The following is a 17,642-nucleotide window of genomic DNA, read 5'->3' as shown; positions in this document are numbered from 1 at the left end:
CCATAAAGGATTAGTATTGAAAATCAGTATAGTGAAATATGAAAGTAATTTGATTGGTGGATATGTTATTCAGTTATTTGGATAGAGAAGGGTAGCGGTAGGATAGAACAGGGAAAAAGGTTTGCATTTATATAAGGCTTCCTACCCCTGATGAGGTGTTGAAGTGCTTTTTCAGCTAGAAGCGCTCTACTCTGATACCCATAAAAGATTAGTGGTGAATTAGCATACTGAAATATGAAATTTGAGAAGTGGACAAGTTAGTCTGTTATTTTGATTGAATAGGATAGTGGAGGGATAGAAGAGGGGTAGAAGAGTGAAGGATTTAGACTTTGTTTTGTCTTGTTTTGGATGTCATAGCAGTAGAAGGAGGCTTGGGATGAGTAGAAAGAAGGGGTAGAGTAGGGGAGAGTCTAGAAAGGGTTATTTTGGGGACCATAGTAATGATATGGGGAGAGATGAGTCAGAGAGTTGAGGTAGAAGATATATTGAGAGAGGTATGGGGTGAGAAATAGGGTAGTGAATTGAATATGATGAATTAGAAGAAAGATAATAAATGTATAGATCCAAGAGTACATGGAAAATATATAGGTGCATAAAACAGATAAGTATATGTAGATTAAAGATAGTGATAGAGGTATAGGATGAGAAATAGGGTAGTGCATTAAATATGCTTTTGTTTTGTAATAAATATATAGATCCAAGTACATGGAAGGTATGTAGATGGATAAAGGAAGTACATTAAAGATGCATTAGATAAACTCTGTTTTTCAAGTGTTGTTGTACTTAACATATCACTTCATTCTCCCTTTGTGATGTCTTGAACGTTTTTGACTTCTCTAATGCTAATTAAATATTGTTTTCTTAGCATCACTGAACAGATAGAAACTGATATAATGTGGTTGAATCTTGCCCGGGGCCTGCTGTTTGGTTATTGAATTTGTCAAGCTGTTTGTTCCCATTTCGTAGACATCGCAACAAAAAAATTGACTCATTTAATGCTTTCATGCTGCTATTTTGTTACCCACAGGATACTGGAACTAGATTTAATTGTTCGAGATGAAGATGGGAATATTTTGGACCCAGACACAACTAGTGTCATCAGCCTCTTTCACGCGCATGAAGAAGCTACTAACAAAATTACGGAGCGCATTAAAGAAGAAATGGTATGAGACCCTTGTTTTAAATAGAATGCTAAATGTGTCTGATTTCAGAGAGAAGATAGTTACCGTTCAAGCTTCCCCTGGACCACTATATCTGCAGCAAGCTGTGGATAATTCCTCTATATCAAAAAATCCTGTTTTCCAAGAATATGGGCGAGAGGTTATCCGTTTAAATGACATGTTTGTTATTATGAATTGCTCACTTTCTCCCTCTCTTCTTTTGCGGCCCTGCATATACTGTTGATGGGACACGGTCAGCTTTAGAAAAGAAGAAATGTATCTTCGATGCACCCTTGACAGTAGAGGGAATGTGGGCCATTTAGAATCTAGGGCGCTCAACGCAAAGAAGAAAAGCCGCGAACGGTAAATAATGAATCATATTTAGGTTGAAAAATATCGTTTGGAAAGATGGCAGAAGATTGATGAAAGCATCACATTTTCCTCGACGGTAAAGGTAGATAAATCGAAGGGCTGCTAAGCATCATCCCATGGAAAAATTGGTATAAACATGGCTGGCTTCTAGTTTTGTAGTGAGGGTCTAGCAGGACACGTTGTGTTTTTTCCCCTCTTGAGTAAATAAAAGGGTAGAGGTCGTGGCCTAACGGCCAGAGCGGCCGACTTTAGAGTTGAAGCACCATGGGGCAGATTTACAATAAACTATCGCAGCATGGTGCAGCAAGTTATTTTGCTGCGCCGTACTGCGTTAGTTTGGAAAGCACAGCGATGCAACATATTTACAAAAATATGTCGCATCTCTGTGCTTCCCCCTGCGCTGGCGCAGAAACTGCTACCATGCGCCCACGCAGGCACCCTTTCACCATGGTGCAAGGATGCCTGCATCGTGGGGAGATTGTTTTTTTTTTTAAACAATTTTTATTGCGTCAATAGACAAATATCATGCAGAGCTTTGTAACCCAGAAGCCAACTGCTACATTGTACAATACAAACATTTTGTTGACTTTTAATATATATAATTTGCAAAAGAACATAGTAATATACAACACCACCCCCTAATGCACTGTCATTATACCATATCTTAGGCACTCCCACCACACCAGTGACCAATCCCTCTGCACCATTGATTTCCTGCCCCGCAGACCGACTCCCTTATCCCCGAATCGCCACGTCACCAGTAGACACAGGCTCCATGGTAGGCCTCTATAATCTGCCCACCTCTTCCAGATCTTTACATGCTTTTGGGGGTACCCCATGTCACAAAGATAGGGAACTCCAGTCCCATGTTAAAGTCCAGCCCATTCTTCCATGCTGCTAATGAAGGCGGCGCCTCCGCTTTCAACTTCCGTGCAATGTCTTGTTTGGCTAATGTAAATCCCAATAACATCAGGTGGCGCTTGCAGATGTTTCCCCCACACCCTCCATTATATGCAACAGCCTTAATTTAGTTGAGATGGGGATCTCCCAACCCAAGACCTCTGCCAGACAAGCCACTACCTCCCGCCAGAACTTCGTGTTGGACTTGGGCCTTAGGGCAGGTTCACCCCTAATCTTTTCGCTTTTATTTGTGACCCTGTGTTAGTGATTTTTGGGTCTTGGCGCACTTTTTCCCTGTGCCCCAGAGTAAAGTGCGTGCGTGTAGTATGGCTGGCCTGCCCTCCCATAGGAATGCATGGGGAATGTGTGTGTCCATGTTAGTTCCTGATGTTTGGGGAGTGCAGGCTCGAGTTTGGTATGTATGAACTCGTGAGAATGAATGCTGCGCAATGGTATGTGCGGCTTGTATGTGTCTAGAAGGGAAGTGCTACTTCTGGACATTGATGTATGTGTGCAGTGAGGATGCTGGAGGGTGATTGGCTGGAGCTGGCTGGCATGCCAGGCTCCAGGAAGTCTGGATGGGTCTGCCCTGTGGTGAGTGTGAGATCAGCATGAGTGATGTGTGGGAGGAGTGCACCTGGGTCCTGGATGGGCTGGGGTTTTCCCCACACAATGCTGGCTCCGCCCCCCTGTGGTTTGTCTAACGACCCAAGCCTCCCCAGTGAATGAAAGGGGTGGTTGGGCCATCAAGGGTACTCCCAAGCCAGCTGCAACTGGTTTCCCCCCACCCTGCACCCTGAAACAAAGGAATTTACAGTATAAAAATGGGGCTGTGTCCCCACAGAAATTGTTCTACTTTTGGATCCTTGCCAGAGGGGGCTGTTGCTGCTGCTGGGGCCAGGAGGACCGCCACTTGGCTTGTCTCCCTGCCTGGAGACCCAGTGTGCTGGCTCTGGCCCTGCCTTGCCCCCCTGCCTGCCTCCAGACCCTGCTGGAGCCTTTGCTTTTGCTCTTAGCGCTTGGGAGCGCTTTATCTTTACTGCCTAGCGCTTGGGAGCGCTTATTTGCCTGCTAGCGCTTTCAGCGCTCTATTTTGTGCAGCCGGTGCCCACCCGGCGTTTGCCCGCTTTATTGGCGATTTTCGGCATAGCGAGTGCCCACCTCGCTTTATATTTTAATTTGAGGCCGGTGCCCACCCGGCATTGCCCCATTCTCATTGTTAATTGGAAGCCGGTGCCCACCCGGCATTGCCCGTGGAATCACCGCCGCAGCCCGGGCCGAGTGGAAGCAGCCGCTCGCGTCATTGCCAGGCCGCGCTGGGATTGGCCCAGCCGGCCGAGCCTCCCGCCGCGTCACCGGGGGAGGAGAGAGAGAACCAGGAAGCGAGGCTGCCCGAGGAAAGCGGAGCCCGGCGGCGAAAGGTGCAGGCGGGGCTCCATTGTGACCGAGGAGCCCGCGCCGCCCAGGAGGAGAGAAGCCGCCCGTGTTTCCCGCCTCCCGCTGCACCAGTGGAGTTCCGGTGAGTGCGGGGGCGGGTTCTTTGTTGGTCTGCAAACGGCCCCGTTGGGAGAGGGCCGCTCCGACGTGCACTGCCTTTTCTTCGTGGAAGAGCCGAGTGAGGCTCTTCTGGGCATTCTGCTGTTGCCCTTGCTCGGAGTCCCCCGTGAGGAACTCCATCCAAGCCCCCACCAGTGGTGAGGAGCCCCGAGGCTCCTGGGGGCCATTTGTTCTTTGAGCCCCGAGTGGCTCTCCAGTTGTGCCAGGGTCCCCCGTGAGGGACCCCCCCTGCCTAGTGAGGCAGAGTTCGTTGTCTGCGAGCCCAGAGAGGCTCGATGTAAGGATTGCAGGCTGGTTCCACAGGAGCGTCAGGAATCCGAAGAGTAGTCCGCAGCCTTCCCCTACGGTCTTCCGACTCTATCAAGCACTAGAGTACGAGAGACACGCCAGGGGAAAACAGGGAAACAAAACAAGGAAAGAAGGGGGAAGACAATGATGGCTGATGGTATTCTCCAGTAGTGAATATAGGGTACTTCAATGAAGGCAACAAGAAATCAGGAAGGCTGAAATGACAAGAGGAAACACTCTAGCTCTACTCCAATCAAACAGGATATTGATTATACATGTACATAAACATATCACGTACCCCAAGTTCTTAATATGACTCTGATTTAGCAGATGGAGGTGGTAATAAGGTACAACGTCTGGAGCTATAAGAAGGATGACACAGTTATTGAAAGGAGTATTATAGTCTAGATGTTGTATGTTTGATAGCACTCTAAACAACCCCTCTCTTACTTCAACTATCGTGGAACTGTCATTGAAGACCCCTTCAATAACGTCTGGTACACAAAGAACCTTCCATTTAATCCTTCCGCAGATGTCTTTATGAATAATCACCATCTATGAGAACCAAACAAATTCTATACAATCTATATACATGGAACAATGATAAGGCAAAATATTGGTAGCGCATAAACGCTCTTACCGTGATTCCCTGTAGTGAGGAATAGAGGCACCCACCCAGATCCACGCAAGAGTGCCACGAAATACCAAGGACTGAGTTTCCAGAATATAATGGAAAGGGACGGTGGAAGCTCCTGGAAACAGGGACCTTGCAGGTAAGGTGGGGACAGGAAAATAATAAAGGAGAAACCTAACTGACTAACTAAGTAAGGAGAAAAAATGAGGGAAAACACCACACCGGACAGCGGAGCAAAACCCGGCTGTCAGGCTTACAAAAAAATACTGGGAAGCAAGAGGGAGACTGATTCCACCGGATGGCGGAGCTAAGCCCGGCCGCCGGGTGGAACTGAGGATCAGCGCAATAATTCAGAAGTTCACTATATAGCCGTGAACTAGTTCTTTGTAAAGCAGAGAACGGAGCAGTGCCCGGCCGGATGGCGGAGCAAGGCCCGGCCGCCGGGCGAGGCACCAGGAGTGGGGGAGAGGAGAGTGCGTACGCACAGTGTAATGCCCGGCCGAATGGCGGAGCAAAGCCCGGCCGCCGGGCGGAGCAAACAGCAGTGAAACGCCTGAGGCAGAAAGGCACTATAAACCAAACGCGTAAGCGAGCCCACTTGAGCTGGATGCAGGGGAACGCTACACGAAGGAACAGCGGTCAACAGCAGAACAGGTCCAAGAATAACGAAGTCAGAGAACAGGAACGGAACCGGAAACAAGGGAAGCTTGACGCAGGAACGTGAAGCGTCGTTCCCTGTTTCCAGGTTCCTTACATACCGGGTTTCTTAAAGGGACCGCGTAGGGGATTCTGAAAGCATGACAGTACACTCCCCCCACAGTGCTCCCCACCCGGTTTGGGCTTGTCAGGGTATCTGCGGTGAAAGTCTCTCAATAATCGAGGGGCATGAACATTGGCCGCAGGTTCCCATGTGCGTTCCTCTATGCCATACCCCTTCCAATGGACCAGGTATTGCAATGCTTTCCTAACCACCCGGGAATCGATGATAGCCCCAACCTCAAACTCCTCCGAATCATGCAGGATAACAGGAGCAGGTCTTACAGGCACCCTAGTCCCCGGTTCAACCGGTTTGAGTAGCGACACATGGAAAACCGGATGAATCTTAAAGGAGGGAGGCAGGATGATCTTGATGGCTACAGGATTGATCACCTTCTCCACCTTGTAAGGGCCTATGTATTTAGGGCTAAACTTGCGTGGACCCCCCAAAGAGAGATGTTTAGTGGAGAGCCAGACTTTATCTCCTGGTGTATAAATGGGTTCCAGTCTCCTGTGTAAGTTTGCCCCTTCTGTGTATCTCACCTTTGCCATTTCTAGATTCTCTAGTGCTCTCTTCTGTACTTCGTGTAGGTGTTCTACCCTGTCTGAGGCAGCCGGGGTTGGACATTCAGTAGGGATTTCTGCGGGCAATAACCTGGGGTGATAACCATAAGAACAGAAGAAAGGTGAGAATTTGGTGGAGGAGTGTGTGCTTTGGTTGTAAGAGATTTCAGCCAACCAGACCAACTCATCCCATTCATCCAAGGTTTGCAATGTCTGGTTCCGTATGTACTGCTCGAAACACTGGTTAACCCTCTCCGTTTGTCCGTCTGACTGCGGATGGTGACTGGACGACAAACGGACATCAATGTGGAGAAGGGAACACAGACTTCTCCAGAATCGTGACACAAATTGTGCCCCTCTGTCGGACACTAGAACAGAAGGTAAACCATGTAAACGAACTATGTGTTGCATGAATATGGATGCCAACTCTACAGCTGTGGGCAGCCCCTTTAAAGGCACAAAATGAGCCGTCTTAGTGAACATGTCTACTACCACTAACAATGTATTGTTCTTTAGTTTTGTGAGTGGTAGTTCTACTATGAAATCAAGAGACACGGTATGCCATGGGCCTGCAGGTGAGGGTAGGGGCATAAGAAGGCCCACCGGATTGAGACGTGACACCTTGGTCTGAGCACACACACAACATGTCTTCACATACTGTTCGATGTCTTTCAACATTGTAGGCCACCAAAAACGGTCACGCACAACTGCAATCGTTCTCTTGATACCGGGATGACCTGCTACTGGATGGGAATGATACCACTTCAGGACCTGTTCCTGTAGCTCTCCTGACGGTAACACCACTCCCCCTTGTACCCGTACCAGTCCTTTTCGCAGCGACATTTCCTGAGCTCCCACCACTTGCATCATATCTGCTGCTACTTGACTTGCTCTAACCTGTGATAGGAACGTATCCTCATTTCGTACAAGTCCTACGATGTTAGCTCGGGGTATGATATTGACTTGCTCTATGGGGTCTGAAGGAATATCAAAACCCAACCGAGACAGGGCATCCGCCTTGCCGTTTTTTCTCCCAGGTCTGTATTGGACGGTGAAGTCGAATTCACTAAAGTATTGGGACCAGCGTAACTGTCTCATGGATAGGGCTTTAGCAGATTTGAGGTACTGGAGGTTTCTGTGGTCGGTATATACTACAGCAGGATACCTAGCCCCCAAGAGATACTGTCTCCACTCCTCAAACGCTTTCTTAATGGCCAACAATTCCTTGTCTCCTATGGCGTAATTGTATTCAGCAGGAGTGAACTTATGTGAGAAGAAAGCGACCGGATGGCATTCGCCAGTCACCACATCCGCCTGCGACAAAACACCACCCACCGCCACTTGAGAAGCATCCACTTCCACTACAAAGGGCAATGCAGGATCTGGATAACGCAAGACAGGAGCGCTTGTAAATGCCTTCTTCAGTAGACGAAAAGAACTTTCTGCTTCTTCGGACCACACAAAGGGAACGCCCTTCCTCAACAGAGCAGTGACAGGTGATATCAAGGTGGAGAAGTCACGGATAAACCGTCGATAGAAGTTCGCTAGGCCCAGAAAGCTTTGAATTTCCTTTACTGACCGAGGAGCTGGCCATGCCAATACTGCCTCTACCTTGGAGATATCCATACTAAGGCCTCTAGGGGATACGACATAGCCCAAAAAGGGTACTTCCTTAGTATGAAAGGTACACTTTTCCAGTTTGCAATACAATCTGTTGTCAAACAGTCTCTCCAACACATTGCGAACATGTTGTTTGTGTTCTGTCAGGTTGCAGGAAAAGATCAACAAATCATCTATGTAGGCAATTACATAGATCTCAAGCATGTCCTTCAACACCTCGTTGATAAAAAATTGAAATGCCGCAGGGGCATTGCATAGCCCAAAGGGCATCACGAGATATTCATAAAGACCATACTTGGTGCAAAAGGCTGTTTTCCATTCGTCACCCTCCTTGACACGCACAAGATGGTAAGCCCCACGTAGATCTAACTTGGTGAAATATTGGGCATTGCGTATCTTGTCAAGGAGGGAGGCGATGAGAGGCAGGGGGTAACGGTTCTTGATTGTGACATCATTCAACTTCCGATAATCTATGCAGCATCCTAGACCCCCTTCACGTTTCGGAATGAAGAATAAAGAAGAAGAGGCCGGGGACCGTGAGTGCCGAATGAACCCTTTCTGAAGCATAGAATCCAGATAATCCCGTAGATACACATTCTCCTTTTCTGTAAGGGCGTAAACTCTGCTGCAAGGAATCCTAGCCCCTACCTCTAAATCTATGCGGCAGTCATAGACTCTGTGGGGAGGAAGGACCTCAGCTTCCTTAGCATCAAAAACTGCTTGTAGATCTCGGTAACATAGCGGTAAAGGAGTACTAGGCTCATGACTGTCGTGGTTCATCCTCAAGCCTTCTACCACTGCCCCTGCTACGGGTGAAGATACTACAGAAGGAAAGGTGACTGTAGACGTTTCCCAATTAAGTACAGGGTTTTGGGTTCTCAACCATGGGATACCTAGTAATACTGGGAACTGAGGTGAACAAATTAAATCGAACACCACTTCTTCCTGATGATCGGGATCGATAGTCATGTGAATAGGACTGGTACATTGGGTTACGGGGCCGGAGTTAAGCAGACTACCGTCTATTGTAGTGACTATACTGGGTGTCTCTCTTGTAGTATAGGCTACCAGATTTTCTTTTGCCCAATCTTGATCCATGTAATTTCCAGACGCCCCCGAATCGATCATTACCAATACATGTAGACCAAGCGCCCCCTGAGTCATATGTACTGCAATATATAGATGGTTCGTGGGAGTGGTGTTAATCTCAGAAGAAGAGACAGTAAGACCAGACCTACCTGGGTTCCTTGTCTCACAAGAACCCAGGCTTGCTAGTTTCCCTGTGCCTTGGATTGTGTGGCTTTGGGTTTCACCGGGCAATCCCGCAAAAAATGCCCTGCTTTGCCACAATAAAGACATAGTCTGAGAGCTCTTCTCCTCTGTCTCTCTTCTACAGTCAAAGGCCCTCTGACTACACCTATCTGCATAGGTTCGCAGTCTTCTCCGGCCTTCTCAGGGGTACTCTTTTTCTCTTTAGTGCTAGTATATCGGTATTCGTGTTTCCCTCTCTCCTTTCTTCTTTCTTGACAGCGATGATCAATCTTAACCACCAAATCTATCAACTCTGGACAAGAGGTGGGAAGGTCTACTATTTGAGAGAGAGCGTCCTTTAATTCCTCTCGCAAACCCCTATAAAACATGGTACACTGTTTTGCTTCAGGCCATTCAGATTCGACCACCAAACTACGGAACCTGGTTATGTAAGATACCAAATCTTGAGTACCTTGTTTGAGGTCTAGTAACTCGGTATCAGCAGAATGTGTGTACATGTGTCTGTCGAATAATTTGCGGAACTCTCGCCTAAAAGCCGTGTAACTGCGTAACAAAGGATCATCCCTGTCAACTAACGGAATTGCCCAATCTGCAGCTGAACCGCTAAGATAAGAAATCACAAAGGCTACCTTAGCCTGGTCAGAGGGAAAACAAGCTGCCTTGCAAGAAAAGTGTAACTGACACTGACTAAGGAAGGCAGCACATCGTTTTGCGTCTCCTGTAAACCTCTCAGGTGGTGCCAGAGGAATGACAGGGGGGGTTGTCACTTGTACCACTGATGTACCCCCTCCAGAGGCTCCCGTGGGCTGCTGTCTCTGGAAGGCGTCCATCCTTGCCATTAGGGTTTGAGTTTCTACTTGTAGATTACCTAACATTCCAGCTAGGTCTGCTAGGGTTACTGCTTCGAGATCCATGACGCTCGGGCAGAACGTACCACTTGGGCTTCACGTTCTGTAAGGATTGCAGGCTGGTTCCACAGGAGCGTCAGGAATCCGAAGAGTAGTCCGCAGCCTTCCCCTACGGTCTTCCGACTCTATCAAGCACTAGAGTACGAGAGACACGCCAGGGGAAAACAGGGAAACAAAACAAGGAAAGAAGGGGGAAGACAATGATGGCTGATGGTATTCTCCAGTAGTGAATATAGGGTACTTCAATGAAGGCAACAAGAAATCAGGAAGGCTGAAATGACAAGAGGAAACACTCTAGCTCTACTCCAATCAAACAGGATATTGATTATACATGTACATAAACATATCACGTACCCCAAGTTCTTAATATGACTCTGATTTAGCAGATGGAGGTGGTAATAAGGTACAACGTCTGGAGCTATAAGAAGGATGACACAGTTATTGAAAGGAGTATTATAGTCTAGATGTTGTATGTTTGATAGCACTCTAAACAACCCCTCTCTTACTTCAACTATCGTGGAACTGTCATTGAAGACCCCTTCAATAACGTCTGGTACACAAAGAACCTTCCATTTAATCCTTCCGCAGATGTCTTTATGAATAATCACCATCTATGAGAACCAAACAAATTCTATACAATCTATATACATGGAACAATGATAAGGCAAAATATTGGTAGCGCATAAACGCTCTTACCGTGATTCCCTGTAGTGAGGAATAGAGGCACCCACCCAGATCCACGCAAGAGTGCCACGAAATACCAAGGACTGAGTTTCCAGAATATAATGGAAAGGGACGGTGGAAGCTCCTGGAAACAGGGACCTTGCAGGTAAGGTGGGGACAGGAAAATAATAAAGGAGAAACCTAACTGACTAACTAAGTAAGGAGAAAAAATGAGGGAAAACACCACACCGGACAGCGGAGCAAAACCCGGCTGTCAGGCTTACAAAAAAATACTGGGAAGCAAGAGGGAGACTGATTCCACCGGATGGCGGAGCTAAGCCCGGCCGCCGGGTGGAACTGAGGATCAGCGCAATAATTCAGAAGTTCACTATATAGCCGTGAACTAGTTCTTTGTAAAGCAGAGAACGGAGCAGTGCCCGGCCGGATGGCGGAGCAAGGCCCGGCCGCCGGGCGAGGCACCAGGAGTGGGGGAGAGGAGAGTGCGTACGCACAGTGTAATGCCCGGCCGAATGGCGGAGCAAAGCCCGGCCGCCGGGCGGAGCAAACAGCAGTGAAACGCCTGAGGCAGAAAGGCACTATAAACCAAACGCGTAAGCGAGCCCACTTGAGCTGGATGCAGGGGAACGCTACACGAAGGAACAGCGGTCAACAGCAGAACAGGTCCAAGAATAACGAAGTCAGAGAACAGGAACGGAACCGGAAACAAGGGAAGCTTGACGCAGGAACGTGAAGCGTCGTTCCCTGTTTCCAGGTTCCTTACATACCGGGTTTCTTAAAGGGACCGCGTAGGGGATTCTGAAAGCATGACACTCGAGTGCCCATTCCTGTGTTCGAGCCCTGAGAGGCTCTTGTGCCCACCCATTGTTCCTTGAGCCCTGAGAGAGGCTTGGGTGCCAGTTATTATTTAGAGCGCTGAGCTCCACGGTGCCACATTTGTTTTGCGAGCCAGAGAGGCTCTAGGGGGACACAGCCAGCTAATTGGTTAGAGCCCCGAGGCTCCTACGCTGTGTCTCCCCACCAGTGTTCTTGAGCCCACGAGGCTCCAACATTGCCCAGCCCTATTTACAACTGTCCAGCACTTAGTGGACAGTTGCTACGTTTAGGCTTTGTGTGCTGTGCTGCCTGCGCAGCCTCCCCTGACATTGAGACTCAGGGCATTTCCGCCCCTTGCGAGGCCAGTTGGCCTGGGGGACAATTCTAGTGTTGTGCTACGTGCACCCTGCGCAATTTATGATTTACTGCTTATGTGATTCCTGCGCAAAAGTTCTACCTGCACCTCTGAATATGTTTTAATGTTTCAGGTGCAATTGTTTGTTATTACCTTTGCTAAAAGTGACCTGCTTAGGTAATTGTTTATGGTTTATTTCCCTTTGCTAAAAGTGACCTGCTTAGAGGAATGTTGATGTTTTATTGCCTTTGCTAAATGTGACTTGCTTAGGTGATTATTTTAGGTTTCCTTCCCTTTGCTAAATGTGACTTGCTTAGGTGATAGGTTTTCCTTCCATAGGTCCTGATGATAAGGTCCTAGTTCCCTGCGTGATTTCCCTACAGTGTTTAGGGTGGCGTAGGAGGTATTTACCCTTTACCAGTAGTTACTGGTGGTATGCTACATTAACTATTTTCTGTGTTACAGTCATTATATGTTTATGTACTAAGTGTTATACCTACAAGTATTATTTCTAAAAAGTGCATACCCCTGACAGTGGTCCAGGTGGCCCTGTCCTGTACATAATCCCTTGTAAATCTTGCCCGTGCCTGTTGGCACATTGTAAAGTATGTGTGTGTTATCTAATGTGTTTTTATTATTATAATACAAAGGCTATTTTTGATATAACCTTGTGTGGAGTTTCCTTTGTGGTGGGCCTAGGGTGTTGTCGCTGGGGTGCGCGCGCAAACGCTTTACACATCGCCTCCGAGATTAGCCTTGCTGCTCGCGTCACGTTACCTAGAGGGTGAGCAGGGGTTATCTTGGTGTGTGACTCCCTTGCCCTGACCTTAGAAATGGCGATCCCTGACTGACTCTGGCGTGAGCCTTGGCCGGCCGGGGGTCCCGTTTCTAACATTGGTGGCTAGCGGTGCGGATTGGACTTGCGTTTGCGCTGTACCACAGTGGCGACAGGCCACACTACAAAACTCTGCAATTTTAGATAACCACATTTTGGGGATTATTGTTTTTTAGGGAAGTTCAGTTTTGCTTCTCCTGAAAGGTGTCATTTTGTAATTTCTGTCCAGTACATTTGTTCCCCGCCCTGCTTCCAGAGTTTGGTACCTGTGTCGCTTATGGTGAGGTTGAGAAATCAGGGGTGGTAGAAACTGCCTTACCGGTCCGAGGGGAGGGTGTGTGTGAATGAGTGGTGTGTTACACTGGACAGTGGAGTGCAAGTTCTCTGAGATAGGAATCTTGCTGAATTGTGTAATTGTATACTCCTGTTTAGCTCAGACCCCCAGGTTCCCTGTGTCAAACTCTTCTTGAGAACGTCCGCCAAAATGGAGCCTGTTTTTGATCTCTGTTGTCTTTTTAGGTACAGTAGGTCAGAGCTGGTCAGATTCTGTGAAGAGGGAGGCATGGAGGTGAGTGAGTTGGATACTCAGTCCCAGCTTAGGGACAGCCTGATCCTATGGCAAAAGGGTCAGTGGGATCTTGAGCACAGTGAGAGAGATAGGGCCCGGGCCGCACGTCATGAGGATGGTGAGTCTGTGGAGAGCCCTGAAGAATGTGAGTTGTATGATGATGACAGTGGATGGATATCAGCAGATAGTGAGGACCCCATAGATAGGGAGTCCCTTGCTGGGTCCAGTGTCAGTACCAGCGCCCCATCCCTTTCCCTGTCCCCAGAGGAGTGGTTGGATAGGAGGGAAGAGCGGGAGCATCAGCTAGCGATGGAACAGCTCAGGTTGGAGCACGCCAAGCTAGAGGCTGAAAGGGCCTTGTTCAGGGAGAAGGTAGCCCTAGAGGATAGGTTATCCCCTGAGTGCAGTTGTGGTTTTCTGGATTCCCCAGGGAGGGTTGAATCCAGTGGTGGCAGCTATTTAAGTGTTAGTGTAGACAGTCCCACTCCCAGTTTCCCGAGTATGGTACCTGTTCCCCCAGAGGAGGAGTGTCGGTTGAAGTTCAGGAACCTTAGGAAACTGCCTCACCAGGATTGGGAGGATTATGCCGATGATTGTCATGATGCAGTGATTGATTGGTTAAAGGTTCACGGGGAATCTGAGTTAGATGGACTGCTCAACGTAGTTATCAGGGAGCAACTGCTCAGTGTTGTGTGTCCAGAGTTGCGCCAGCACCTGCTGGAGTTGAAATGTTTTTGTCCTTGGGACCTTGCAGAGGAAGCAGATCGCTGGGACAGTGCGAGAGGTTCTTTAGAGTCACTAGTGAGTGATTCCAACAATAGTGGGTCAGGTGTCCTCCAGCCCAGCGTGGTGGAGGAGGGTGCGAGTAGCCCAGCTAGGTCCCAGGTTAGTGAGGAGGGTGTAGGGGCTGACTGCCTGTCTCAGTGGAGCAGGAGTGAGTGTGTGACCGAGAGTCCCCAGACGCCCGAAGCCCTGTCACAGAGCCTGGATGGTTTCTTTAGGGAACGCCAGGATGGGAACCTAGACTTGCCTGTTAGTTCACTTGAGGGAGATCTCCTAGTGTGTAGAGGACCTGGAGCATCTGTAAGCGGAGCTTCTATGGTTCTAGAGTCTGGCAGTACCGCTCCAGTGGGGAGGGTACAGGAGTCCAGCGAAAGGAGTGATTGGGGAATAGTATGTGAGACCCCAGAAGTCCTGGAGTGCCAGGCATTGGTTCCACCAAAGGTTCTAGACCAGAGGTTGGAAGGCCAGGTTCAGGATCCGCCTGACCTGAAGGGTGGGACTACTGTAATCAGTGTCCTGACCAGTTCTTTTTCCAGAGGTCCGCCCCGGTTGGGAGGGAGCAGGACTCTGGAAGGGGGTGCAGAGGGTGGGAGAGCCCACCTCTGACCCCGGTACCACCTGAGGGGTTAAACCCTAGGTTGGGAGAATGTTGTTTAGAGGGTACCCCTCGCAGGAGGAGGAGGAACCCTAGAAGAAGAGGTAGGGGGAAGAGAGCCTTCCCTGAGACTCCTGGTCCACCTAAGGTTGTAGACACTAGGCTGGAGAACCAGTGGCAGTCTAGCTCTGTCTTGCAGACAGGAAGGGTGGAAAATGGCTATTATGTGCCAGGGGTTACTACCCCCCACTTTGTGAGTAGGCAGGATCCAGTGGCACCTGGGTGGCCTAGGGCCTGGTCCTGGCCGAGGGCAGCTGGAGAGTATCAGTTGGGTACCCCAGTTAGTCCCTACAGTAGTTTTAGAAGGAACCCTAGGGGTTCACCGTGGCGTAAAACAGGAGGGTGTCCCTGCAGTTGTGGGCCCGCGTCCGTGTTTTATCGCCCCAAGCAGGGAAGCCCATCACGGTGGTGATTGGTCTGCCCTGCGTTTTGGCTGGAAGGGGGTTGTGTTGGACTTGGGCCTTAGGGCAGGTTCACCCCTAATCTTTTCGCTTTTATTTGTGACCCTGTGTTAGTGATTTTTGGGTCTTGGCGCACTTTTTCCCTGTGCCCCAGAGTAAAGTGCGTGCGTGTAGTATGGCTGGCCTGCCCTCCCATAGGAATGCATGGGGAATGTGTGTGTCCATGTTAGTTCCTGATGTGTGGGGAGTGCAGGCTCGAGTTTGGTATGTATGAACTCGTGAGAATGAATGCTGCGCAATGGTATGTGTGGCTTGTATGTGTCTAGAAGGGAAGTGCTACTTCTGGACATTGATGTATGTGTGCAGTGAGGATGCTGGAGGGTGATTGGCAGGAGCTGGCTGGCATGCCAGGCTCCATGAAGTCTGGATGGGTCTGCCCGGTGGTGAGTGTGAGATCAGCATGAGTGATGTGTGGGAGGAGTGCACCTGGGTCCTGGATGGGCTGGGGTTTTCCCCACACAATGCTGGCTCCGCCCCCCTGTGGTTTGTCTAACGACCCAAGCCTCCCCAGTGAATGAAAGGGGTGGTTGGGCCATCAAGGGTACTCCCAAGCCAGCTGCAACTGGTTTCCCCCCACCCTGCACCCTGAAACAAAGGAATTTACAGTATAAAAATGGGGCTGTGTCCCCACAGAAATTGTTCTACTTTTGGATCCTTGCCAGAGGGGGCTGTTGCTGCTGCTGGGGCCAGGAGGACCGCCACTTGGCTTGTCTCCCTGCCTGGAGACCCAGTGTGCTGGCTCTGGCCCTGCCTTGCCCCCCTGCCTGCCTCCAGACCCTGCTGGAGCCTTTACTTTTGCTCTTAGCGCTTGGGAGCGCTTTATCTTTACTGCCTAGCGCTTGGGAGCGCTTATTTGCCTGCTAGCGCTTCCAGCGCTCTATTTTCTGTGTTACAGTCATTATATGTTTATGTACTAAGTGTTATACCTACAAGTATTATTTCTAAAAAGTGCATACCCCTGACAGTGGTCCAGGTGGCCCTGTCCTGTACATAATCCCTTGTAAATCTTGCCCGTGCCTGTTGGCACATTGTAAAGTATGTGTGTGTTATCTAATGTGTTTTTATTATTATAATACAAAGGCTATTTTTGATATAACCTTGTGTGGAGTTTCCTTTGTGGTGGGCCTAGGGTGTTGTCGCTGGGGTGCGCGCGCAAACGCTTTACACATCGCCTCCGAGATTAGCCTTGCTGCTCGCGTCACGTTACCTAGAGGGTGAGCAGGGGTTATCTTGGTGTGTGACTCCCTTGCCCTGACCTTAGAAATGGCGATCCCTGACTGACTCTGGCGTGAGCCTTGGCCGGCCGGGGGTCCCGTTTCTAACACTTCGCAATCACACAACACTGCCACACTGTGTGAAAGAGGTTACCATCCTCCTCACCACATCGCAGGCAAAGTGGGGATGCCACCAGGCCATCCCTCCACAATCTGACTCGAGTATAATATACCCAGTGTAAATAGTTGAATTGGATTAACTGGAGGCACACTGCAATTGCGGCCTCCCGGGGAGAGGCCAGTGCCTCCGTCCAGTCTTCTCCCTACAATGGGCCAAGGTCCTCCTCCTTTGCTTCCCTGAGTCTATCCAGCTTAGTGGGGGTATTTGTTACTAGAGATTGGTAAATCTGGGAAATTTTATGATCTTGTAGGCCCCCATAAACAATTTGGCTTTGATGGGGCTAAAGTCTGGAAGGGACTCCAGGCCGGTGACACTGGTGAGGATAAACTGAAGACATGTATAGAATTGAGTCTTAGGCATCTGGAAATCTTGCTGGAGCTGTTGGACGGACTTAAGGACCGTACCTCTCATCACATCCACAAGGGTAGAGATCCCTATATTATCCCAATCACGGAAGAGCACCAGACAAACCAATTGAGGCAATCTTCCATTAGACCAGAGTGGAGTCTCCTTCCTCAACCTGCCCCACCACCGTATCATTCGCAGCACCTGCTTCCACATCTGAAATACCACTCTAGTGGCAGATGGCAGGGCCTTACTCACCGAGGTAGTATGTATATTGTTGGCCCCCATGCATCTCCGCTTCACCATGTAGGCGGGGTCAGACCTATCCCCGTACCACCAATCATTTAGAGGCGATTGTTTTTCCTCAGGAAGAATTTCCTTCCTGCACAAATACAATTGGAAATGGCATTTTTCAATTTATGTGTGTGATGCATTAGCACGCATAGAAGTTGAAAAACAGCATTGTTTCAATTATTATTTATGTGCAGGAAGGGATCCCTTCCTGAACAAAAACAATCAGAGGTGATTCCCTCTTTCAATGTATACTGCAGAATGCAGCACGCATAGAAACAGGAAACAAAAACGAGGAGAAATTAATACATTTCTCCTCGTTGTGCCTCCCTACGCCTCCCCTGGGGAGGCATAGCATTCACACACATTTCCAAATTTACGATTCCTTGTAAATCTAGAAATGTGTCTCGTTCCATAGGTGTTGCG

At 48.9% G+C, this 17,642-nt stretch overlaps 1 protein-coding gene across 2 annotated transcripts in view; it reads left to right on the top strand.

Moving 5' to 3' along the window:
* Positions 1-17,642, top strand: part of DOCK2 (dedicator of cytokinesis 2) — a 2,042,522-nt gene that overhangs the window by 370,077 nt on the left and 1,654,803 nt on the right. For both annotated transcript variants that reach the window (XM_078653374.1, XM_078653373.1), the window contains exon 7: positions 1,028-1,163. In XM_078653374.1, coding sequence (XP_078509500.1) covers positions 1,028-1,163 — 136 coding nt within the window. The remainder of the gene's footprint in view (positions 1-1,027; positions 1,164-17,642) is intronic.

The sequence above is a fragment of the Lissotriton helveticus genome, chromosome 7, assembly GCF_964261635.1.
Source record: "Lissotriton helveticus chromosome 7, aLisHel1.1, whole genome shotgun sequence".
NCBI lineage: Eukaryota > Metazoa > Chordata > Amphibia > Caudata > Salamandridae > Lissotriton > Lissotriton helveticus.
This window is presented reverse-complemented; position numbering and strand designations above follow the sequence as displayed.